This window comes from Eptesicus fuscus, chromosome 21 (genome assembly GCF_027574615.1).
Source record: "Eptesicus fuscus isolate TK198812 chromosome 21, DD_ASM_mEF_20220401, whole genome shotgun sequence".
NCBI lineage: Eukaryota > Metazoa > Chordata > Mammalia > Chiroptera > Vespertilionidae > Eptesicus > Eptesicus fuscus.
This window is the reverse complement of record NC_072493.1, coordinates 45,970,045-45,995,290: the sequence shown is the minus strand read 5'-3', so window position 1 is coordinate 45,995,290 and position 25,246 is coordinate 45,970,045. Positions and strand designations below refer to the sequence as shown.

At 45.0% G+C, this 25,246-nt stretch overlaps 2 protein-coding genes across 2 annotated transcripts in view; both read right to left on the bottom strand.

Annotated features, from left to right (window-relative positions):
- Positions 1-25,246, bottom strand: part of LOC129147648 (zinc finger protein 773-like) — a 123,378-nt gene that overhangs the window by 67,124 nt on the left and 31,008 nt on the right. The window lies entirely within an intron of this gene.
- LOC103304616 (zinc finger protein 420-like) lies at positions 1,130-11,444 on the bottom strand. Its single transcript, XM_054710555.1, has 3 exons — positions 11,148-11,444; positions 10,064-10,190; positions 1,130-3,597 (listed from the first exon to the last, which is right to left on the bottom strand). The coding sequence occupies exons 1-3, from the start codon at positions 11,178-11,180 to the stop codon at positions 2,000-2,002; spliced, it is 1,758 nt and encodes a 585-aa protein (XP_054566530.1). The 5' UTR covers positions 11,181-11,444; the 3' UTR covers positions 1,130-1,999.

The window sequence follows — 25,246 nt, the reverse complement described above, 5'->3', positions numbered from 1 at the left end:
AGAGCATGTACCTCGGTTGTGGGCACATCCCCAGTAGGGGGTAGGCAGGAGACAGGTGATCGATGTTTCTAACTCTGTATCCCTCCCTGTAAAAAATTCAATAAAATATATTTTTTTTAAAAAAAAAAAGATTGCTGCCATAGCCAGATTGGATCAGTGGATGGAGCGTCAGCCTTTGGACTGAAGGGTCCCAGGTTCGTTTCCAGCCAAGGTCACATGCCTGGGTTGTGGGCTCAATTTCCAATAGGGGGTGTGCAGGAGACAGCCAATCAATGATTTTCTCTCATCATTGATGTTTCTCTCTCTCTCAATCTCCCTTTTTCTCTGAATTCAATAAAGAAATATAAAAAAGAAAAATATGGGTTACTAATATACCTTTACTAAATCAACAAGTATTTATGAAATATAAATTAAAGCAGAAAAATAGTTAGAGAATGCAGTTATCTGTTAAAATGGGATGTAAAGCAATGGTTACTTGGAAAGTTGTGATGAACAGGGATAGACTTAAAAACGTCATGAAGCAAATACACAGTGATAGACATGGTCATTATTATGAGTATAATGATGCTTTCTGTTTCAAGCACACAAGATTTATGAAATACTATACTAAACACATGTATTTTACTCATTATAGGTGTCAAAAAATGGTTCCAAATTAAAAACCGTGTATGTTCCACTGTATTGGACATATAGGTTTGGCAAATCTATATTTAATCCACCTTGTTATGCCCTCTGGGCAACTGTCTTCCCTCAGTGATAGAAACTGTAACAATGAAGAACTTGCACCAAACCAACAAGAATGCTGGCTGAATCTCAAAAGCCACATCCATGAACTACAGACACCCTTTGCCGCCGTCCTTGTTTTTTTCCCAGCGCAGTCATGCTTTGAGGTGAACATCTGAGAGGCTTCAAAAATCCACCAAACCTCTTGGTGATAATCAAGAATGAGTGTGTCCACAGAAGATAAACATGCCTCAGATCCTCAGGTCTGTGTAAACAACGCTCCTGTACACTTTCTTTTTATTATTGTATTATTTATTATTTTTTAAAAATTTCTTTATTAAGGTATTACATGTGTTCATATACCCCCATTATCTCCCACCTCCTAGTCATGCCCCCACCCCCCCTGTTGTCTGTGTCCATGGATTAGGCTTATACGCATGCATATAAGTCCTTTGGTTGAGCTCCTATACACTTTTGCTCAGCAATATTCCTGGATGCACACTTAGATGAGGGACATTCCATCTAATGGGCTACAATCCCCTCCAAAACACATTAGGCCAGTGTTTTTATAGTGAGAATGTTTCCCTTAACTGCGATGGTCCTCCAACCAGTGACCGTCACCCATGGAATTGAAGGCATTAGGCCACATGGCCCTCTGCAAGACATGGAAAGAGATAGTCTTCGAATATATTGGCATCCCTTGAAAACAAGAAAAATATTCGCGCAGTTCGAAGATATACTTGAGGTTGTCACAGCTACCCCATCATGTTTGGAGAGCTCAGACCTCCATATAAGCTACCCCACACAGTAAATGGAACACCCAAGACGAAAGAAGACTTAGGAAAAAGCCTTCATTATTTCACAAACCAAAGAGACATGAGATTGGCATTTCTACCATTGATGTCTTCGGCACTCAATAAATCCATCACTGGCATCTAGGGAATGTGTGTCTCTCAAAATGGCAGTTCCCCTGCAATGTTTTTTTTTTTTTTTTTTTTGTGGGGCTAACACTAATCAGTCCAATAAATTAGACAACAGAGTTAGCTTACTTGTGCACAAGAGGATGATGATTTATGCAGTCGGTAGGAATGTATAGGTGGTACAAATGAAATACCTTAAGTAACAGATATATGTAGTGACAAAGATCTGAAAACCCATGTAAGTATTTCAGAAAGTGAAACATATCTACATATGGTTCCAACGTAAAAACACAAAAACACCCCATAAAAACACTTATGGAGATTTTATATCATTTAGGTATTTAAATGTATGAGATTCATTTAAATGTATGAGATTCAGGAGTGGTAAAAGACTTCCCACATTCACGGCATTTATAATGGTTTGCGCCAGTGTGTACTTGTTGATGACCAGAAAGGAGAGTGCTATGCATAAAAGAGTTTCCACATTCACTGCATATATAAAGCTGTTCTGCAGTGTGAATTCTGTGATGAAGATGAAGGTCACGGCTCCTGCGAAAAGATTTCCCGCATTCACTGCACTCATAAGGCCTTTCTCCAGTGTGCAATCTCCGATGATATCGAAGGCCAGGCCTACTGATAAAAGATTTCCCACATTGACTGCACTCATAAGGCCTTTCTCCAGTGTGCAATTTCTGATGATCTCGAAGAGCAGTGCTGGTAGTAAAAGATTTCTCACATTCACTGCATTTATAAGGCTTTTCTCCAGTGTGAACTCTGTGATGAACACGAAGGTCACAGCTCCTGGCAAAAGATTTCCCACATTCACTGCACTCATAGGGCCTTTCTCCAGTGTGCAATCTCTGATGATCTCGAAGGGTAGTGCTCCTGATAAAACATTTCCCACAATCAGTGCACTTATAAGTCTTTTCTCCAGTGTGAACTTTCTGATGACAGTGAAGGTCAGTGGTAGTGCTAAAAGATTTTTCACAATCGCTGCATTTATAAGGCTTTTCTGCAGTGTGAATTCTCTGATGATGTACTTGAAGGTGCCATGTCCTGTTAAAAGATTTCCCGCATTCACTGCATTTATAAGGCTTTTCTCCAGTGTGCAGTCTCTGATGATATCGAAGGGCAGCTCGTCTGATAAAAGATTTCCCACAATCACTGCATTTATAAGGCTTTTCTCCAGTGTGACCTCTCTGATGAAGACGAAGGGCAGTGTTGGTGGAGAAAGATTTCCCACATTCACTGCATTTATAAAGCTTTTCTCCAGTGTGAACTCTCTGATGATAACGAAGTTCAGTGCTACTGAGAAAAGATTTCCCACATTCACTGCATTGATAAGGCTTTAGTCCAGTGTGAATTCGCTGATGACGGGAAAGGGCAGTGCTACTGACAAAAGATTTCCCACATTCACTGCACTCATAAGGCCTTTCTCCAGTGTGCAATTTCTGATGATCTCGAAGAGTAGTGCTGGTAGTAAAAAATTTCCCACATTCACTGCATTTATAAGGCTTTTTTCCAGTGTGAATTCTGTGATGAACACGAAGGTCACTGCTCCTGGTAAAAGATTTCCCACATTCACTGCATTTATGAGGCTCTTCTCCGGTATGAACTCTCTGATGGTAATGAAGTTTATTGTTAGTGGTAAAAGATTTTCCACATTCTCTGCATTTATAAGGCTTTTCTAGATTGTGAATTTTGTGATAACTATGAAAGTCCCTGCTCCAGGTAAAAGATTTCCTGCATCCATGGCACTCATAAGGCTTTTCTCCAGTGTGCAATCTTTGATGAACTTGAAGGTCAGTGTTCCTGGTAAAAGATTTCCCACACTCACTGTATTTATAAGGCTTTTCTCCACTGTCGCTGAGTTGCTTGGTCGTTATTCCATGCACCAAAAAGTTGCCGATTACATTTTTAGTCAGGGCAAATGCTGTGTTTGCAGGTTCGATTCCTGGTAAGGAACACACAGGAGGCAGGCAATCAATGTTTTGCTCTACCATCCATGTTTCTCACTACCCCTTCTCCCTCTTTTTCTAAAAATAAATTTTCAAAATTTTAAAAACCAAAAAGAGCATAATTCAAATTTGCTAGAATATTTTAATAAAGAAAAGAAAAAAGCCCTGACAGGTCTGGCTCGGTGGATAGAGCGTTGGCCTGTGGACTCAAGGGTCCCGGGTTCAACTCCAGTCAAGTGCATGTACCTTGGTTGCGGGCACATCCCCAGTGGGAGGTTAGCAGGAGGCTGCTGATCAATGTTTCTCTCTTGTCAATGTTTCTAACTCTCTATCCCTCTCACTTCATCTCTGTAAAAAAATCAATAAAATATATATAAATAAAATCTAAAAATTATGGGGGAAAAAAGAGAGAAAGAAAAAGAAAAAAAGATATTACCCGCTACACTATGAACTACAAAGTATCATATGATGATGTTGGCAGATGACATGACTCTATATAGGGAAGTGTCAAGATCCCACTATGAGCGAAAACCGGTGAAGGGCATGTACATTGGTTGCGGGCACATCCCAGGTGGGGGGTGTGCAGGAGGCAGCTGGTCAATATTTCTCTCTCATGGATGTTTCTAGCTCTCTATGTTGGCCCAGAAAGAAACTCACTACAGACTGATTCATTTGCCTTTCCGCATAACCATTATTGCTTGTCTCATTTTCGGTTCTTATAAATATATTTCTAGGAGCACATGATCTCACTCATCTAGGGGAAATGATGAACAACATAGACTGATGAACAAGAACAGACCCAGAAACAAGGAGGCATGGATCAGACTGTAGGGCCTCAGAGGGAGGGTAGAGGAGGGTGGGGATATAGGGGAGAGATGAACCAAAGGACTTGTGTGCATGCATATGAGCCTAACCAGTGGTTAAGGACAACAGGGAGGTGGGGGCATGCGTGGGGAGGGGTGTGGGATGGGAATGGGGAGATGAGGACAAATATGTGATACCTTAATCAATAAAGAAATTAAAAAAAAAAAAAACACAAAAAAGCCGAAACCGGTTTGGCTCAGTGGATAAAGCGTCGGTCTGCGGACTGAAAGGTCCCAGTTTCGATTCCGGTCAGGGGCATGTACATTGGTTGTGGGCACGTCCCCGGTGGGGGGTGTGCAGGAGGCAGCTGGTCGATGTTTCTCTCTCATCGATGTTTCTAACTCTCTATCCCTCTCCCTTCCTCTCTGTGAAAAATCAATAAAATATATTTTAAAAAAACAAAAACAAAACAGCCCAGCTGTGGTGGCTCAGTGAACTGAGTTTTGTTCCATGGACTAAGAGGACCCAGGTTCATGGATCAATATTTCCCAGGTTTGATTCCCAGTCAGGGCACATGCCTGGGTATCTGGCGCCATCCCTAGTAGGGGTCATGCAGGAGGCAGCCAATCATTGATTTTCTCTCATTATTGATGTTTCTATCGGTCTTTCCCTCTTCCTTCTTCTCTGAAGTCAATAAAAATATATTAAAACAAAAACAAAAAAAGTAAGCACACGCAAAAAGACAAGTGAGTACCGGTATGTAATGAAAAATTATATATAAAATATAAAAGGTATTCAACAGACAAACTAGCCCAAAAATATGGGTAAAAAATAGACTAGAAAAATTAAAGGGAAAGAGAGAATCTTAACCTTTTGCACTCGGATGTCTAGTGTGACTCGACACGGTTAGCATCAGAATAAAGGAATCGAGAAAAAAGCAAGCGAGTGCAAAGGGTTAAAGGCAGCAATAGAAAAGAAAACTGTTTCCTACCTACAAAGGAGTTCCCATAAGGCTGACACCTGATTTCCCATCAGAAACTCTACAGGCCAGAAGGGAATGGCATGAAGTTCTCAAGGTAATGGAAAGCAATGATCTGAGACCAATATTGCTATATACAGTAAGGCTATCATTCAAAATAGACGGTCAAATAAAGAGCTTCCCAGACAAATAAAGGCTCAAGGAGTTCATCACCACGAACCCAGCATTACAAGAAATGCGAAAGTGATTGCTGAGAAGAAGAGAGAAAGAAACCTAGCCATACAGAATTAAAATGGCTATAAATAAGTATCTACACCATTAAAAGAGCAAGATGCAAATGGACCCTACCTTTGTGATGTCCACCAGCCAATCAGGAGTGCATATGCAAATTAACCCAACAAACATGATGGGTTGATTTGCATACACAGGCCCAAAATGGCATTCTGCACCACCCCAGCTGCTCCAGGCCTCTGGGCAGCATGGAAAGGTGTAAAGGCAGATCCGGCCAGAGCAAAGGTGGTGCCGGCAGCCAGGGGAAGGAAGGCTCATTCTTGCACGAATCTTTGTGCATCAGGCCTCTCATCTCTCAATAATAACTCTAAAGGTAAATAGTTTAATGTTCCAATCAAAAGGTGTAGGGTAACTGAATGGATACAAAAACATGATCCAACTATATGCTGTCTATAACAGACCCACCTCAACCCTAGCTGGTTTGGCTTAGTGGATAGAGTGTCGGCCTGAGGATTGAAAGGTCCTGGGTTCAATTTCGGTCCAGGGCACATGCCTGGGTTGTGGGCTCGATCCCCAGTGGGGCAGCCTATCAATGGTTCTCCCTCATTATTGATGTTTCTATCTCTCTCCCTCTCCATTCCTCCCTGAAAAAATAAAAATATATTAAAAAAAAAAATAAGAGACCCACCTCAAAACAAAAGACACACACAGGATGAAAGTGAAGGGATGGAAAAAATTTTTTCCATGCAAATGGAAAACAAAAAAAAGCTGGAGTAGCAATACTCATATCCAACAAAAGAGACTTTAAAAGCACCGTGCGAAGTGAAATAAAGCTAGTCAGAGAAAGATAAATATCATATGATCTCACTTATTTGTAGAATATAATGAACAATATAAACTGACTAGAGGCTCGGGGCATGAAATTAGTGCACGGGGGAGAGGGGGGGCGGGGATCGTGGGCCCTTAGTCCAGCATGCACCCTCTCCAATTTGAGACCCCTTGAGGGATGTTCGACTGCCTGTTTAGGCCCGATCCCAATGTCCGACTGCCCGTTTAGGCCCAATACTAGTGGGATCGGGCCTAAACGGGCAGTCGGACATCCCTCTCACAATCCAGGACTGTTGGCTCTCAACTGCTCACCTGCCTGCCTTCCTGATTGCCCCTGCTTCTGCCTCCAGCATGATCACCTCCTAACCACTCCCCTGCCAGCCTAATTGATGCCTAACTGCTCCTTTGCGAGCCTATTTGCCCCTAACTGCCCTCCCCTGCAGGCCTGGTCATCCCTAATTGCCCTCCCCTGGCAGGACTGGGTCCCCCCAACTGCCCTTCCCTGCAGGCCTGGTCGCCCCCAACTTCCCTCCCTTGCAGGCCTGATCCATCCCAACTGCCCACCTCTGCTGGCCATCTTGTGTCCACATGGGGGCAGCCATCTTGTGTGTTGGAGTGATAGTCAATCTGCATATTACTCTTTTATTAGATATGATGGAGGCCTGGTGCATGGTGGGGGCCAGCTGGTTTGCCCTGAAGGGTGTCCCAGACCAGGGTGGGGGTTTCCTTGGGGCGTGGGGCGGCCTGGGCAAGGGGCCTGTGGTGGTTTGCAGGCCAGCCACGCCCCCCAGTGACCCAAGCGGAGGCCCTGGTATCTGGGATTTTTTTATCTTGTACAATTGAAACTTTGTACCCTGGAGTGGAGCCAAGCCTCCTGCTTGCTCTATGGCCGCAACCATTTCTGTTGGGATTTATTCACCTTCTATAATTGAAACTTTGTAGCCTTAAGCGGAGGCCTGGGCAGGTGGAAAGCTTGGCTTCCTCCATCACAGTGGAAAACCAAGCTTCCCTCCTCTCTGTGGCCTTAGCCATCTTTGTTGGGTTTATTTGCATATTCACTCCTGATTGGCTGGTGGGGCGTGGCTTGTGGGTGTAGTGGAGCTATGGTCAATTTGCATAGTACCCTTTGATTAGATAGGATGAACAAAAATAGAGCCAGAGGGGGAAAATATTACAGAATATAATACAAGTAATCCTGTTTTTCGTAAATTTTTAGTATTTCCTACAACTTTTAAAAATAATATATTTTATTGATTTTTTACAGAGATGGAGAGGGACAGAGTTAGAAACGTCGATGAGAGAGAAACATTGATCAGCTGCATCCTGCACACCCCCTACTGGGGATGTGCCCGCAACCAGGGTACATGCCCTTGACTGGAATCAAACCTGGGACCTTTTAGTTTGCAGGCCAATGCTCTATCCACTGAGCCAAACAGGTTCCGGCATATTTCCTACAACTTTTGTGACACAGTTTTGGTAACCCTATCTAATAAAAGAATTATGCAAATTGACCATCACTCCAACACGCAAGATGGCTGTCTCCATGTGGAACCAAGATGGCCGCCACAAGATGGCCAGCAGGGGAGGGCAATTGGGAGGAACCAGGCCTGCAAGGGAGGGCAGTTCTGAGTGATTAGGCCAACAGGGGAGGGCAGTTGGGAGGGACCAGGGCTGCAAGGGAGGGCAGTTGGGGGCGATCAAGTCTGTAGGGGAGGGCAATTAGGGGTGACCAGGCCGGCAGAGGAGAGAAGTTGGGAGCAACTGGGCCTTGGAAAGGCAGTTGGGGGGGACCCAGTCCTGCAGGGGAGAGCAGTTGCGGGGGGACCAGGCCTGCAGGGGAGAGCAGTTGGGGGCTACCAGCCCTGCAGGGGAGGGCAGTTGGGGGCAATCAGGCTGGCAGAAGAGCAGTTAGGCATCAATCAGGCTGGCAGGCAGAAGCAGTTAGGGACAATAAGGTAGGCAGGCAAGCAAGCATTTGGGTGCCAGCAATCCTGGATTGTGAGAGGGATGTTCGACTGCCCGTTTAGGACCGATTCCGGTAGGATCGAATTTCATGCACCGGGCCTCTAGTAGTATTATATTTAAAATACTTATATTCTTGGTGAGGCCACGCGCCCCTGGGTCCGGATGAGGCTGGATCCAGGGACCGGGTGAGGCCGCACACACCTGGGTCCGGGTGAGGCCATGCGCCCCGGGGCCTGGGTGATGCTGGGTCCCAGGTCCGGGTGAAGCCGCGTCCCTGCGTCTGGGTGAGACCAAACCAGAGGGAGTCGGACCTGCATTACCACCATCTGTCCACCATCCAAAGCTGAAAAGTCAAAGTCAGTGCCGACATGTACACATAAGGAACTGGTGGACATTGAAATTGGGTCTCAAAAGAACTGTTGATCCAGAAAGAAACTTACTACGCAAACTGATTCATTTGCCTGTCAGCATAACTATTATTGCTCGTCTCACATTCGGTTCTTATAAGTGTATTTCTAGTGACACATGATCTCGCTCATGTCGGGCCTCAGAGGGAGGGTAGGAGAGGGTGGGGGTCGGGGGGAGAGATCAACCAAGGGACTTGTGTGCATGCATACGAGCCTAACCAATGGTTAAGGACAACAGGGGTGTGGGGGCATCTGTGGGGAGGGGTGGGGGATGGGAATGGGGGGATGAGGACAAATATGTGACACCTTAATCAATAAAGAAATTGAAAAAAAATAATAACATAAAATACTTATTCTTGAAATATTAATATTATTATATAAAAGTTCATTTTTCTTGAAATATTAAGGTATGTTGCATGTAACATTATCATATTTAAAATCAATTTCTTAAAATAAAATTAAAAACCTGGAAAAAAAAATATTGGCTAACCTGGCCAGATGTAGCTCAGTGATTGGGTGATTGAGTGTCAACCTATGAACTAGGTGGTCAGAATTGGATTCCCAGTTAGGGTACATGCCAGGGCATGCAGAGGCAGCCTATCAATGATTCTCTCTCATCATTGATGTTTCTTTTTAAAATATATATATTTTATTGATTTTTTACAGAGAGGAAAGAGAGGGATAGAGAGTTAGAAACATCAGTGAGACAGAAACATCTATCAGCTGCCTCCTGCACACCCACTACTGTGGTTGTGCCCACAACCAAGGTACGTGCCCTTGACCAGTATCGAACCTGGGACCCTTCAGTCCACAGGCTGACGCTCTATACACTGAGCCAAACCAGTTAGGGAATCATTAATGTTTCTAACTCTCTCTGTCTCCCTTCCTCTCTGAAATCAATAAAAATACATTTTTAAAAAATAGGCTAAAGATGTAGAGGCAATTTTTCCAAAATCTGTACAAATGACCAACAGGAATATAAAAAATGCTTTTCCTCACTAATCATGGAGGAATCCATTAGGCTCCCTGCCACAATAAAAACAACAAATCCCTCCCTAGGAGTTCAGTACAGGAGGTACTGTGATTGCAGAAAAAGAATAGGGCAGAGCAAACAAACCAGGCTACCAAGAACAGCAAGGCCCCAAAAAACCTGAAAGTCAAGCAGTGAGGACAGAGCACATCCTGGGTAAAGGGGCATAAGGATATGGAATGTCAAGTCTGGGTCTCTGTTGAGAGTGAAAGTCTTACCCAGGGAGGATAGAAGTTCAAAGTTCTCCAGCATCACATTCAGGTACAGCTGTCTCTGACCCTCATCAAGGAGGCTCCATTCCTCCCTGGAGAAGTACAGGGCAATGTCCTCAAAGGTCACGCCAACCTGTCAGAATGGAGACAATTGATTATTCAGGATTTTTAAATTTTATTTTAGTTGTAATTCCAATTTGGTCCTGGGACTGTGTCTGGGTAGCATCCAATTACACCACAGCCAATTTTAAACTCCCAGAATAGAAACTATTGAAACCAAAGCTGTCTTTCTGAAAACACACAATCCTACTCCTTACACAGCTTCCCTGCCCTCAACCTCCTCCTGGGCTCCCCAGTTTAGTGTGGACACCAGGCCCTAATGCCAGTGCAGGCTGCTCTCTCATCACAGTCCCATTACTCACAGTTACTGCCCTCAGGTACAGCAGAGGGTTTGGGGCCTGGGAGGGCATGCATCTAAGCTCTGGGCCATGCCTGCAGGGCCCCAGCCTTCCTGCCAAGCTAGTCTCCCAGATCATGCCTCCAGGACAAAGCCAAACCAGAGCTTATGCTTCCCCCTTAAGTCTCCAGGCCAGGTCCCCAGCACCATCAGCTCACACGTCCTCTTTCTCTAGATGTGCTCACCACTGTGTAATGTCTTCTTTCTTCAGACCCCAAGTTCACTCCCTCAGCTCTGCCCCCTTCCTACTCCATCCCAGGAGATCAACCATGAACTTGGCATGTGGTATCCCAGAGTGCTTGTAACTGCAGCCTGATGCTTCATGAACCACCCGTCCTCTGTGGGACCCCAAAGCCCGAAAAGCCCCAATGAGGCTGTGACGTCCTCCCTGCAGCCTCTGATCTGTCCGCCAATCCTCACAGCCCACACCCTCAGGGAACCTCAGATGCCAGTCAGCCCTGTCCTCTCCGCCCTGCACTGGCTGTGCCTCAGAAGCCACAACGCTCCTCTCTGCCCTCCGCCTTCCTCACGGTCCTCCACGCGGACTGAGCTGCAGGACGTGACAGGCGCCCGCACCCGGGGTGTCCTGTTCGGTGTGAGGAGGCGGTGGGGGCCCGGGAGACGCGCACTCACCTCAGCCCCGCGCCTCTGGGCGGGCGCCGCCATCGGACTGTGTGTGCGGAGCCCGGGGGCAGCGGCGGGAGAAGCGGCCGCCGCGGGAATGGCGGTGCCTGTCCGGGCCCTGGAGCCGGTCACCTGGGTTGGGGCACCGAGCCTCACACCCGAGCGTGTGCTGTGTGCACCCCGACTCTCGCGCCTTCTCTGTGGGGGTATCTCCACCGGGACCCAGCGAGCTGGAACCTCCAAACGGAGTCGACTACGTTGGGGTAGTCAAAATGTCCGTTGTGAGGATGCCGGAAGTCCCGCCCCTTCGAGTTAAGCTTCGCCCGGAAACACCTTTTCTGACCCTTCATTGGCTAAGCTGTTGGTATTCCACGCAGGGTGTTCTGGGTAATGTAGTCATTGAGTCCAAGAATGTGATCTGGGTTTTTTTTCCCCCCACATCACTCCTGTAGGAAACACAGGAAACACGGAGGTCAGCACTGCAGGGGTATGAAATGTCACGTCCTCAGGTGAAACATCTTAAAAATGGCTAAAGAAAGTTGTCATCTTTTCCTGGCGAAGGGACTTGAGTCCATGTTGATGAAAGGAGATAACCTGGCCTGGCCAATGTCACTGAATGGTTTAGCGTTGACCAGTGAACTGGGAGGTTATGGTTCAATTACCTGTCAGGGTGAATGCCCATTTCAAGCTTATCCCGAGTAGGGGGCGTGCAGGAGGCAGCGGATCAATGATTCTCAATCATCATTGATGTTTCTGTGTCTCCCTCTCCCTTCTCCTTCCTCTCTCTGAAATCAATTTTTAAAAACCCATTATTTCAAAGCACACACACATTATCTGTGATCCAAATACAGTAGTCATAATTACAGAGGAATGCCTGCATTAAAGAGTCTCAAAATTTTTATCACATAGATGACCTACTTACACCATTGTATATGTATTTGACAAATATAACCCAAAAATGTAGGCCCAGCCTTTGAAATAGTAAACATGGAATTCTCTTGTTTTATTATAATTTTAACTTCAATTAAAATAAATAAATTTTGTAAAAAGTGGGAGAGTTTGTGAACAAAAAAGGACCCCATATTAAACCTGGCTTGTTCCCTGGAGGCCTGGCAGCCTTAGCAACTCAGAGACCTATGGTAACCACATAGGATAGTCTGAAATGAAATCTAACTAAAAGCAATTCATAGTGATAGTTACATCCTGGAGTAGTATTTTTGCCTAAGGAACATCAATCTTCACCTTAACTGAGCCTATCTCGAATCTATTTACATGTTGGATAACATACCTGATAACATGCTTTTGGAATAATAAATAATTTCCTCCCCTCCCTCCCCTCCCCCCCCCCTCCTTGTTACTGTTATCATGTTAATTGCTGACTGTTAGCTATCCTGCACCTGCTAGGGGCAAAAATATTGGGGACTAGCTATGGTTATAGGAAATATTAATCATTCCATGTTAACTGTGATTGCCTCTTTCCGGTTACAGAAAGGACTTTCTAACCTGCCTGGGAGTTTTATACCCCCTGGACCTCGGGGTCAATCTTGGACTTGGGAGTGAACCTTAGAAAGTGATCCATTCTCATTTAAGAATTGCCTATTATCATGGAAAGATTAACAACCTTGTTGCCCTGACTGGTTTGACTCAGTGGATGGAGCGTCAGCCTGTGGACTCCAGGGTCCCAGGTTCTATTCCAGTCAAGGGCATGTACCTCGGTTGCAGGCACATCCCCAGTAGGGAGTGTGCAAGAGGCAGCTGATCTATGTTTCTAACTCTCTATCCCTCTCCCTTCCTCTCTGTAAAAAATAATCAATAAAATATATATATATTTTAAAAAGATTAACAACCTTGTTGCCCAAACAATGGGGTCCCACCAGAGCCCACATTGCCTACTTTACCATGCTTGTAATCTCTATTTCGCTAAAATATATTTTATTGATTTTTTACAGAGAGGAAGGGATAGGGAAAGAGAGCTAGAAACACTGATGAGAGAGAAACATCGATCAGCTGCCTCCTGCACACACCCTTCTGGGGATGTGCCCACAACCAAGGTACATGCGCTTGACTGGAATGGAACCGGGGACCCTTCAGTCTGCAGGCTGAAGCCCTATCCACTGAGCCAAACTGGTCAGGGCTATAATCTCTATTTTCTTATGTTATTGCTGCAGAAGAGCAAAGAAAAACCAAGGGAAGCTTTAAAGAAAAGGAATGATACTTTTTATTTATGCCCGAGGACTCAGGGAATAACTTCCCAAATCTGAGTAAACATTCCGGCGGCTTCCCTTTTATATGTTTCTGGGGTCTTTGTCCCAGAAATATGGATTATGCTTCGGACTTTTCTGGGGGTTTGCAAGAAGGCCCTCACGTTTTGGGGGTCTCCAGGCCATATCTGATGGTCTGGCCTGGAGCCAGAGCTAATAACACTCCCACTGGGGCAGTGCACTGTTCACAGTTTTATGGCCTCTGTAACAGGTTCTGCAAGACCAGTTTCTGGGAAGGAGGCAGTGACTTAATTATAGGTTATCAAGAATGTACACTGGGCCCTAGCTGGTTTGGCTCAGGGGATAGAGCATCGGCCTGCGGATTGGAAGATCTCAGGTTCAATTCCAGTGAAGGGCACATGCCCATGCTGGGTTGTGGGCTCTATCCCCAGTAGGGGGCATGCAGGAGGCAGCCAATTAATGATTCTCTTTCATCATTGATGTTTCTATCTCTCCCTCTCCCTTCCACTCTAAAATCAATAAAAATATTTTTTTAAAAAAGAATGGACACTGGGTTTGCTGTCATGGATTCAGATTGCTAGCCCCCTAAACTTCAGGGCTACATTGGAATTAGCCCTTTTTAACCTTCTCATTACCTTTTTTTCTAAAATTGATTTCAGAGAGGAAAGTAGAGGGCACAGGCTTTATTAGAGGAAAGACCTGCCGGGCTGTCTCGCAAAGGGAGAGCAGCAGCCCGTGCAGGGTTAGAACTCTTTGTAAGGAGAATGAGGAAGGCATGAGGGCTTGGGGTGCTTGGCAAGAGCTGGTTGGTTAGTCAAGGAATGTATATGTCCATACAAGGTGTTCCTTCTGGGTTGGGGCTGTATCACATTTACAGTAAGTCATCGCCATTCCAGGGACGGATGGGTTTAATAACCACATTCCAGGGAAAGGTGAGTCTATCAATGATGAGAGAGAACCATCCATTGCTGCCCCCTGCACACCCCACACTGGGGATCGAGTGAATCCCTCACATGTGCCCTGCCAGGGAATTGAATCCTGAGCCACGCCTGAAGGCATCCTTATGTGATCTTTGTCCTACCCCACATAAGCAGCTGGCGTATGTGGGTGGCGGAGCAGATTTTTGTGGATGACCTGTTGCCCTCCCGTATTGCCGGCAGTATTGGAATAAATGTTCATCTATGATCCAACCCAGTGTCTGCTTAATCGGCTCAAGTAGTGACAGGCTGACCGGACCCATCGGTTGTGCAGTTGCATACCCACCCATGGAAAAGAAGCATGTGTCTCTCATTTTAATTTTCGTCCAATCCTAGAGCTCACTCCTCCCTTTGGTTCCTCCTGCCTCCCTAACCTATCACCCATGTATTTCATGTAACCCAGTTATGCCTCCCCTTTTGGTTGTAATGTGTAAAATAAGTGCAAAATTGCCATTTCCCAGAGCATTGTACCATACCATTTTTTAGGGTAGCTGAAGGAAGAATGCACAAGGCCAAAAGGGGAGAAGAATTATGAATTTATTGTGTCATCTGGAAACCCAGATGGGCTGAGCCCCAAAACGACGCCAGCTGCAAAGACTGGGAGTCAGAGGCTTTTGAAGGACTCTAGGCGGGCTTTTTCTGGGTGCAGAATTCTCTGTGCAGGTCCAGATTCTGGGTAAGTCTGGAGGGGAGAGATAATTGGTCTAAGCAAGTGGCATGTCCATTGTGAAGTGGCCTAAAGGTCAGTTCCCAGGGGAGGGGTTATTGATTCAATTATTTGACCAGACCTAATATTCCAGCCTTTGTGTTTTATGGAACAGGGATGAAGGTCATATCTTCTGTAATTCCTTCCTGCTGAGGTGGGATGGGCTTTGATAGTAGTTGGCTGGACGAGGGTCTCAGCGGCATGATTTCACCAAGAGACTGGGTGGCGAAGGCTCAAAAATGGTCCTGTTGAGTGACTTGGGAGGTAAAAGCTGGTCCCGTGGCTGCCACAGCATCACTTGTCTGGTTTTGCTGCTTTTCTGGGCCTGGAGCTGAAACACAACTGAGGCCTAGATGTGATCTTTAGGGAGGAAAAGGTCAGGGGTCTAAACTGCCTGACTAGTGATAGCAAAGGGGAGGGGAGGTTACTCTATCGGTGAGGTTATTGTTTTTTCCAGGTTTGCTCCTTGCTAGGCATCCAGAGCTTTCTTGTAGGTCCCAAGACAGGATTTCAAAATAGGAAGAGCAGTGGTTAGGCTCCCTATGGCAGTTCCAAACCCTGCTGTGATGCCCAGGGTTATGAGAAGAGGGGTGATCTGGACTCCTCTCTTGTGTCAGATATGATGGGTTACGGGGACAGGTAAAGACTGATTATTGGGGGCTACATCTACAATAGATGAGAGATAGACGCGAGTACAGGTTCCTGTCCAGTTGATCGGGAGGCAGATGTACGTGTTTTCTCTCACAGAGAAAGAAAAATCCCTGACCATGGAGGCAAGCTGATAGGTGTAACGAGAAGAGGTGCACTAAAGGGTATGAGGTTCCTTTCCCCAGTTCCACACTCCAAGCTGAGAGGGTAGTCCTCATGGCGCTACGGATAAGGGGTGACAGATGAGTGCTTGAGATTCTATTGCAGCCCTGACTGGTTTGGCTCAGTGGATAGAGCGTCGGCCTACAGACTGAAGGGTCCCAGGTTTGATTCCGGTCAAGGGCATGTACCTTGGTTGTGGGCACATCCCCAGTAGGGGGTGTGCAGGAGGCAGCTGATTGATGTTTCTCTCTCATTGATGTTTCTAACTCTCTATCCCTCTCCCTTCCTCTCTGTAAAAAAATCAATAAAATATATTTAAAAAATAAGAGATTCTATTGCAGTGAAAGTGGGCAGGAACGCTAGGCTGGGCTGTTATCCAAGGATAAAGAGAAAGGGAAGGAAAGGAGCAGGTGAAGCCTCGGGCATGGATGGTTAGATAAGAAGAAAAATGCACTGGCTGCAGGAAGTAACCATTGGCTCCCATTGGGACCAATGACTGTTTCGTAGTTCTAGGTTAACTGTGGTTTACAAGCTGATGATGGGAGATGGCCGGCCCATTGATATATTGCCCTGTGACCTTGTAAAGCGTAAAGGAGTTTAGCAGATTAGTGGGGTGTCTAGAGTGATAGAACCTGTGACTGGGAGAGAGGGAGGAGCTACCTTAGTAGGAAATCTATATATATAAAAGGCTAATCTGCTAAGTGTCCTACCATCTGGGTAATGATGTCACGTAGCAATGCCTGGCTTCCTCTCCCTAGTGACTAGCCTCCTTGCAGTTTCTTCAGTCCAGGAACACGACTTGCTTCATAGCCAGGTAGAAACATTTCACACTGTAACCAAATGTCTGTGAAGTGTTTTCCTGTGCCTCATCTCATTTGATCCTCACAGAAGTCCTGGAGCAGGTAGATAGGAGACTTGGTGGGATCCTATTTTCTTTTCATTAGCCAGAAAACAGAGATTTAGAAAGCTTAGAAACTTGACCCAACAGAAGAAATTGTGGGCCTTGAAAATGACATCAGGTTTTCTCACTGCACAGAATATAGTCAAACACTGCCGCAGTGAAATATTTTACCCTTTGTTCTCCCTGCATGATCTATAATAATAATAAACAGCAGTTGATATTTACTGCTGTGTTGCTGACAATTACCTGAAAGAGAAGTTGGAGTGCTTCACTGGGCTGGAAAAAGTTTAGCTACATCAGAAAACAGGTCTAATTAAGCAAGTTCATTCTATATCTGCAATAGGCTAAGTTGACTCCCATATGTACGATACATATAAAGCTCTCGCTGTCGCCAATTGCACGTGTGTTTCCATCTGTCATTGTAGATTGTGAATTTGGTTGACACTTCTATTATAGAGAAAGGGTGAATAGCAATATTAAAATATGTCTTTTAATTAATTTCCTTTCAATGTGCACGAATTCGTGCACCGGGCCACTAGCATTCAGACAACTGAGATGCAGGGAGCTCTAGCGACTCATCTGGAGATTCCCGAGTAGAAACCCATACTGAGCCTCAGTGCCCACAGCACCTAAAATACAGGTCCTTGTGGGAATTGAAAAGAGGGGTGGTTGGGCTGGAAATGTCTCTGCAGGCAGAGGCAGAAGTTGCATGAGCCACATAAGCTGAAGGCACAGCTGCTGCACTGAAAATGGGCACCTTAGCTCTTGAACTCTTAGAACTTCTGTGATGGAGACAGCCTTATCGGAAGACACACTTTAAACAGGCCAATAAATCACTGTATTACACAAATAGAGCCTGGAAGGTGTGGCTCAGTGGTTGAGCACGGCCCCATGCAGTAATGTATTGATGGCTCAATTCCTCATCAGGGCACATGTCGGGTTGTGATCAATCTTTCTCATCAATGTTTATCTCTCTCTCTCCTTTGATCTCTCTGTTTCTCTCTCAAAAAATAAAATCAGCCGAAACCGGTTTGGCTTAGTGGATAGAGCGTCGGCCTGCGGACTCAAGGGTCCCAGGTTCGATTCTGGTCAAGGGCATGTACCTTGGTTGCGGGCACATCCCCAGTAAGGGGGTGTGCAAGAGGCAGCTGATCGATGTTTCTCTCTCATCGATGTTTCTAACTCTCTATCCCTCTCTCTTCCTCTCTGTAAAAAATCAATAAAATATATTTTTAAAAAATTTAAAAAATAAAATAAAATCAGCCATTTGTGTGTCCTGAGCATGTGTGTCAGGGTTTGTGTTAAAAAAAATTTTTATGTTCCAACAGAAAGACTACATGTGCAGACAGAAGAAGACTGCAAAGAAAACATGTGTTCAGAACATGGTCTGTGCTGTAGGGAAGACATGGTGAGCACAGTGGTCCCATATAGCCACCCTGGACAGAGGGGGCAGAATAGTGTCAGTAGTGGTGGGGCCTGGGGATAAGGGAGAGGTGAGCGCTCATCCAGTGAGACCAGGATCCTGCAGGTCTCCTGTATCACTTCTGCACATTAGGTTCCAAAATTCACATCCTCACCTCCCCTGTCCTGCGGGGTGAATGTCACAGCCATGGATCAACACTGTAAGAGACAGACTAAGGTATCAAATTTACCTCAATGGATGGGGACACAGCCTGTCAGCCAAAAGGTGGGTGAAGGTGCAGAGACCCAGCCCAAATCACTGAGGTCTCTGGAGGGTCATTCTCTGAGGTGACTTCAAAGTGAGAGAGACAAATGCAGCTCAGACTCAATTAGTTTTCACCTAGAAGCCCCTCCAGCTGACAGATGATGGTATTGTACTGGGGACTGACGGGCACGGGATAAGTGCTCTGATACTTTAAGAAAATAGGGGAAGATTCATAATTTCAACAATGGAAACAGCAGCTTCAGCTGAGCCTCGCTGGCCCCACAGTGTACAAGCCCAGAGGGCTTGACCAGCACTGGCAGACATTGTCCATGGCTCTGGAGCCAGAATCTTGGGGTACAACCCAGCCTCTTATATCTGACATTTGTTTGATGAGTAAACTTGGAGAACCTACTTCACTTCTGTAATCATGATCTTCCCAGCAATTTGATATTAGTTTTGAGTTACCAGGTTGGTGACAAAGATAAAATGCATACCCTGGCTGGTGTGGATCAATGGCTGAGCATCTACCTATGAACCTAAAAGTCATGATTAGGTTCCTGGTGAGGGCACATGCCCAGGTTTCGGGCTTGATCCCCAGTAGTGTGTGTGTGGAAGGCAGCCAATCAATGATTGTCAGCATTGATATTTCTATCTCTCTTCATCTCTCCATTCCTCTCTGAAATCACCAAAAATAAATAAAAAGAAAAAATGTAAAATATATAAACATATATATTTTTTAAATATATACTTTATTGATTTTTTACAGAGAGAAAGGGAGAGATAGAGAGTTAGAAACATCGATCAGCTGCCTCCTGCACACCCCCTACTGGGGATGTGCCCCCAACCTAGGTACATGCCCTTGACCAGAATCAAACCTGGGACTCTTCAGTCCACAGGCTGACGCTCTCTCCACTGAGCCAAACCGGTTTTGGCTCCTTGATGCACATTTAGATGAGGACCATTCCATCTAATGGGCTGCAGTCTCATCCAACAACAATTAGGTCAGTGTTTCTGCAGTGAAAAGGGTTCTCCTCACTGCAATGGTCCTCCAACCAGTGACCATCACCCATGGAATTGAAGGCATTAGGGCACATTGCCCTCTGCAACACCTGGGCAAGAGATTCCCTTCAATTCCCTTAAAATGTATTGGCATCCCTTGACATCTAGAAAAAAATTCATGCTTCTAGAAGACATACTTGAGGTTGTCACAGCTACCCCTCTTTGGAGTGATCTCTAAGTCTCAAAGCATCCAGACATCACATGAGAATTAGAGTCCACAGTGTTTCCTAGGAAAATATGGGCAATAATGTAAATTTGGCAAAAACTGTTAAGTTAATTTCTGCACCATGTTTCCCCAAGGACAAAAATATTTCATCCACCATCCAGAACTGTAATGTCAGTGCTGACATGTACACATAAGGAACTGTTGGACATTGAAATTGGGTCTCAAAAGAACTGTTGGCCCAGAAAGAAACTCACTACAGACCGATTCATTTGCCTGTCAGCATAACCATTATTGCTTGTCTCATTTTTGGTTCTTATAAGTGTATTTCTAATAGCACATGATCTCACTCATCTAGGGGAAATAATGAACAACATAGACTGATGAACAAGAACAGACCCAGAAACAAGGAGGCATGGATCAGACTGTTGGGCCTCCGAGGGAGGGTAGGGAAGGGTAGGGGTAAAGCGGAGAGATCAACCAAAGGACTTGTGTGCAAGCATATGAGCCTAACCAGCGGTTAAGGACAACAGGGGGATGAGGACAAATATGTGATACCTTAATCAATAAAAAAATTAAAAAAAAATTTCAGACTCCATAAATATTTTTCACCTGATCATGCTTGGAGAGGCCAGATCTCATTATAAATTAGCCACAGAGTAAAGAGCATACCCAAGATTAAAAAAGACTTAGGAAAAAGCCTTCATTATTTTACAAACCAGAGACCTGAGACTGGCAGTTCTCCCGTTGATGACTTAGGCACTCAATAAATTCATTATTAGCACCTAGAAAACGTGTGTCCCTGAAAATGGCAACCCCTCAGCAACATTATGTTTGCTGGCGCCAACAGCAATCAGTCCTATGTGGCAACTCATGACAGGGAAACAAGTAAGAATCAAGGGCTCAGGTATTCCTAATTTTCTTCAACAAGTTAGACAACAGAGTTAGCTTCCCTGGGCACATGAGGATGGTGATTGATGCCATCTGTAGAGACCTTATAGGTGGACCCGGGGAAATACCTTCAGCAACAGAAATATGCAGTGACATAGACCTGGCAACATGTCTCTGTGTGTTAGAAAGTGCAACACAGATACATATGATACAACATAAAAACACACAAACACAACAACAAAGTCACTTGAGGGGACTTTACATAATGTAGGTGGTTGAATGTATGAGATACAATTCAGACTAAAGAGATTTCATAAATTTTCTTACACTATTGCGAAGACCGAACTAAGAAACATTTCCTACACTTCTAAGAAATTTCTCACATTTGGACTCCTTTATGCAGAGCCAATTTAAAAATTTGGCTGAGCAATATCTCACATTACTTGAACTCATAATGGCTTTCTCCAGTGTGAACTCTCTGATATAGGAGATGACTGCTCCTGGTAAGAGATTTCTCACATTCACTGCATTTATAAGGCTTTTCTCCAGTGTGAACTCTCTGATGACAAAGAAGGTACCTGCTAGTGGTAAAAGATTTCTCACATTTACTGCACTCATAAGGCCTTTCTCCAGTGTGAACTCTCTGATGAAGATTAAAATCACTGCTCCTGGCAAAAGATTTCCCACATTCACTGCATGTATAAGGCTTTTCTTCAATGTGAAAACTTTGATAACGGGGACCACTGCTCTTGATAAAAAATTTCCCACATTCACTGCACTCATACGGACTTTCTCTGGTGTGAAATCTCTGATGACAATGAAGGCTATCAATTCTTGTGAAAGATTTCCCACATTCACTGCAATTATAAGGCTTTTCTCCTGTGTGAACTCTCTGATGACGACGAAGCTCACTGCTGGTGGCAAAAGATTTCCCACACTCACTGCATTTATGAGGTTTTTCCCCTGTGTGGCCTTTCTGATGACGACAAAGGGCATTGCTCCGGGTAAAAGATTTCCCACATTCACTGCACTCATAAGGACTTTCTCCAGTGTGAAATCTCTGGTGATAATGAAGGCTATCAATTCTCTTAAAAGATTTCCAACATTCACTGCATTTGTAAGGCGTTCCTCCAGTGTGAAGTCTCTGATGACGACGAAGGGCAGTACTACTGGTAAAAGAATTCCCACATTCACTGCACTCATAAGGCCTTTCTCCAGTGTGAAATCTCTGATGACAATGAAGGCTATGCATCGTCGTAAAAGATTTCCAACATTCACTGCATTTATAAGGCTTTTCTCCATGTTCATAATGAAAGCTAGAAAACTGGGTAAAGTCATTTCCACATTCACAGCAAAAACACTGACTTCCAGCTTTGACACACTTGTCCTGAATAAACGTGTGATTGCAGCCAATGACTTTGTTATATTCTTCTGTCCTTTGAAGCTTCACCCCACATTTCAAAATATCTTCTGGCCTATCGCTGGTCTGAGCAGGCAATAGGTGGAGATGTCCTGACTCGGTAAGGACACCTTGCCCAACCTCCCCACAGTTGACATGACTCTGGGACAAATTGCAGCTGTTTGCAAGTGAGATCCTGTCCTCATCTCTAATGAAAGTCTGCTCTCTCAGATGCTGCTGGTGAAATTTTCCACTGAAATAAAATCCTTGTGCACAGGCCCCACACCTCAACAGTATCTGTCCGAGTTCTGTTCCCTGCAGCTCAGTCAAGTGAAAAATATTTCCCAAGACGAGCCCACAATTCTCACAGGGGTGGCTCTCCTGGGAAGACAAGGCTAATCTGGGATTCCTGGCCTGTGACACTCTTACAGAAACCTTCTGCTCAGTCGGTGCCTCCACATTCTCTGCTCCACAGCAGCAACCTGAACAAAAGGAAAAGCTGGTGAAATACATTTGACCTTATGAAAACAGAATATCTTCACCACAAATGTTTGGTTACAGCCCGTTGCCAGAAGCCAATTCCAGCATGTCATAATTGCAAGAGTTCCATCGAAAGGTTGATGGAACTTGGGGACTCAACAAAGGCTGAGTCACATATGTTATCACCTGTTGGGAATGGCTAAAGGCATTTTCCCAAACCAGAAAAGGATGCTTGTTTCCTGCCAGACAGCTCAGGGCATCTTAATCTACATGTTATTGCCTCCTACTGGCCAAACACCTGAAGAGCCGTAGGCTATTCCCCAATCTGACAATGCTTCTGTACAAAACCCTACCTACCCTTTGAAGTGTATATCTCCACCTTGCCTTAGGACAATTTGTGTTAATAAAAAGCAAGGGGTCCTAAGACAAGAAGAACTTGGTTTCTTCCGCTAGTCTCCTCTGACCCCCAATGCCTTTCAAAATTATCTTTCATCTCTGGACTCCTATTTAATCTATGCACGGCCCTTCTCCAGATTCCAGAACCCTTCTAGATGCCGCATCAAGATCCACCGGCATTAAATGACGCCCCAATGTCCAGCAGTTCATTATTCAGGCAAAACCTGTGTCTTTTATAAAGTCATGTTTCTATTGTGATGCAGATATGATTCTTCTGCTTAATTCCCAATTGATCCATTGCACGGGATAAATGCTAGAAATAATAAAAGAAACATTGAAAAAATGGATGGTTGCCGAAGCCGGTTTGGCTCAGTGGATAGAGCGTCGGCCTGCGGACTCAAGGGTCCCAGGTTCGATTCCGGTCAAGGGCATGTACCTTGGTTGCGGGCACATCCCCAGTAGGGGGTGTGGAAGAGGCAGCTGATCGATGTTTCTCTCTCATCGATGTTTCTAACTCTCTATCCCTCTCTCTTCCTCTCTGTAAAAAATCAATAAAATATATTTTAAAAAAATGGATGGTCAACACTGGGGTACAATAGCACAGCACAGATGAGATCACAGCAAAAGACCTATGTGAGTAACATCAGCAAGATGACAGAATCAGAGATATGAGAATCTTTCCCCATCCCAGAGTAAGTAGACAGCTATGCATGAATACAAAACCCACAGGAGCCCTAGCCAGTTTGGCTCACTGGATAGAGCGTCGGCCTACGGACAGAAGGGTCCTATGCTCGATTCTGGCCGAGGACACATGCCCGGGTTGCAAGTTCAATCCCCAATAGGAGCGTGTAGGAGGCAGCTGATCAATGATTCTCTCTCATCATTGATGTTTCTATCTCTCTCTCCCTCTTCCTTCCTCTCTGAAATCAATAAAGAGATATATTTTTTAAAACCCCCACAGGAAATGGGAATAAGAGTACAATGAAGACAAACAGTAATACAGAAAATCAAATAAGGACAACTGCATAGAAAGAATGACTGGAAAGACTGGGTGAACAAACATATTTTCAGATAGCTACAGTCAAAAACAAGAGTCAGAGTTTCCTTCGTCAAACATTGTGCTTCTGCTATCATTGACCATAGTGGCCTGTTATTTGAAAAATACTGGAAATTTTTATTTTAAAAACCACAGAATGGTCCCAGCCGATTTGGCTCAGTGTCTAGAGCATAGGCCTGTAGAATGAAGGGTCCCAGGTTCAATTACAACCCTAGGGTCCCAGGTTGGATTCTGGTCAGGGCACATGTCCAGGTTGTGGGCTCGACTAGGGGCGTGTAGGAGGCAGCTAATAAATGATTCTTCTCATCATTAATGTTTCTATCTCTCTCTTCCCTTCCCTTCCTCTCGGAAATCAATAAAAAATAACCGCAGAATACCCTATCCAGAGTGGCTCAGTTAGTTTGAGCATGGTCCTGTGACCCTAGGGGTCTTGGATTCGATGCCCAGTCAGGGCACATATCAGTATGTAGGTTCCATTTTCAGTTAGGACATGTGTGTAGACAACTGATTGATGTTTCTCCCTCATACTGGTGCTTCTCTCTCTCTCTCTTTTTCTCCATCTCCATCTCTCTTCCTATCTTGAACTGAATATTAAAAAAAAAAAAAAAAAAAAAAAAGAATTCCAGAGTAGCCAAATAAAAAAGAGAACTCAAAAAGGTCTAGAGACAAAGTAAATGAAAAGACAGCCTACCAAAGTTCATGTATAAAATTAAGAAAATGCAATTCTAAGAGGCAATTTTATAGGGATAAGTGCCTACATTATGAAAAAAGATCTCGACTTCACTCTGATTTGAAAATTATTCCCGGAGTCCACTAGTGTTAATACACGGGGTCCCTCCCTTTCTCTAGGAAGCTTGCTTGGTATTTCTTTGGTCTTCTGCAACATTTGGTTTCCTGAACCGGGAAGATAACTGCGTTTGGCTCTTGCCTCCGGTGAGTTGATGGGGTTTGGGTCCGGGGGCGCGGGACAGGCCTCCAGAAGGCGAGCGCTGGTGATTTTAGCAGAATTGAACCAGGGGGTACTCCAGGCACTCCCCGACCTCAACCCAGGACCCAGCCGGCAGCTCGAGAAAATAGACGGACACCTCTGGACCTGTTGATAGAATTGGTAAGGTAGGGACCCCAGTCAGTCGAGCCCACTCCAAGTGAGTGGAAGGGGAAGTTTGATCACCTCCCCGGAAGTCATAGGACTTCGTCGGGTAAATCAGGAATCAGGACTCCAGAGCAGTATGCAGGGCCAACATCCAACAGGTCACCTCCCAGATGAACTATGCAACTCTACCCGCAAGGCTGAAAACACCACCTACCCCTGGTGCCCCCTGCAAGAACATTCTACACGTGTGGGACCACTGCTTACCTCTGCCTGCCTGCAAACTGGACA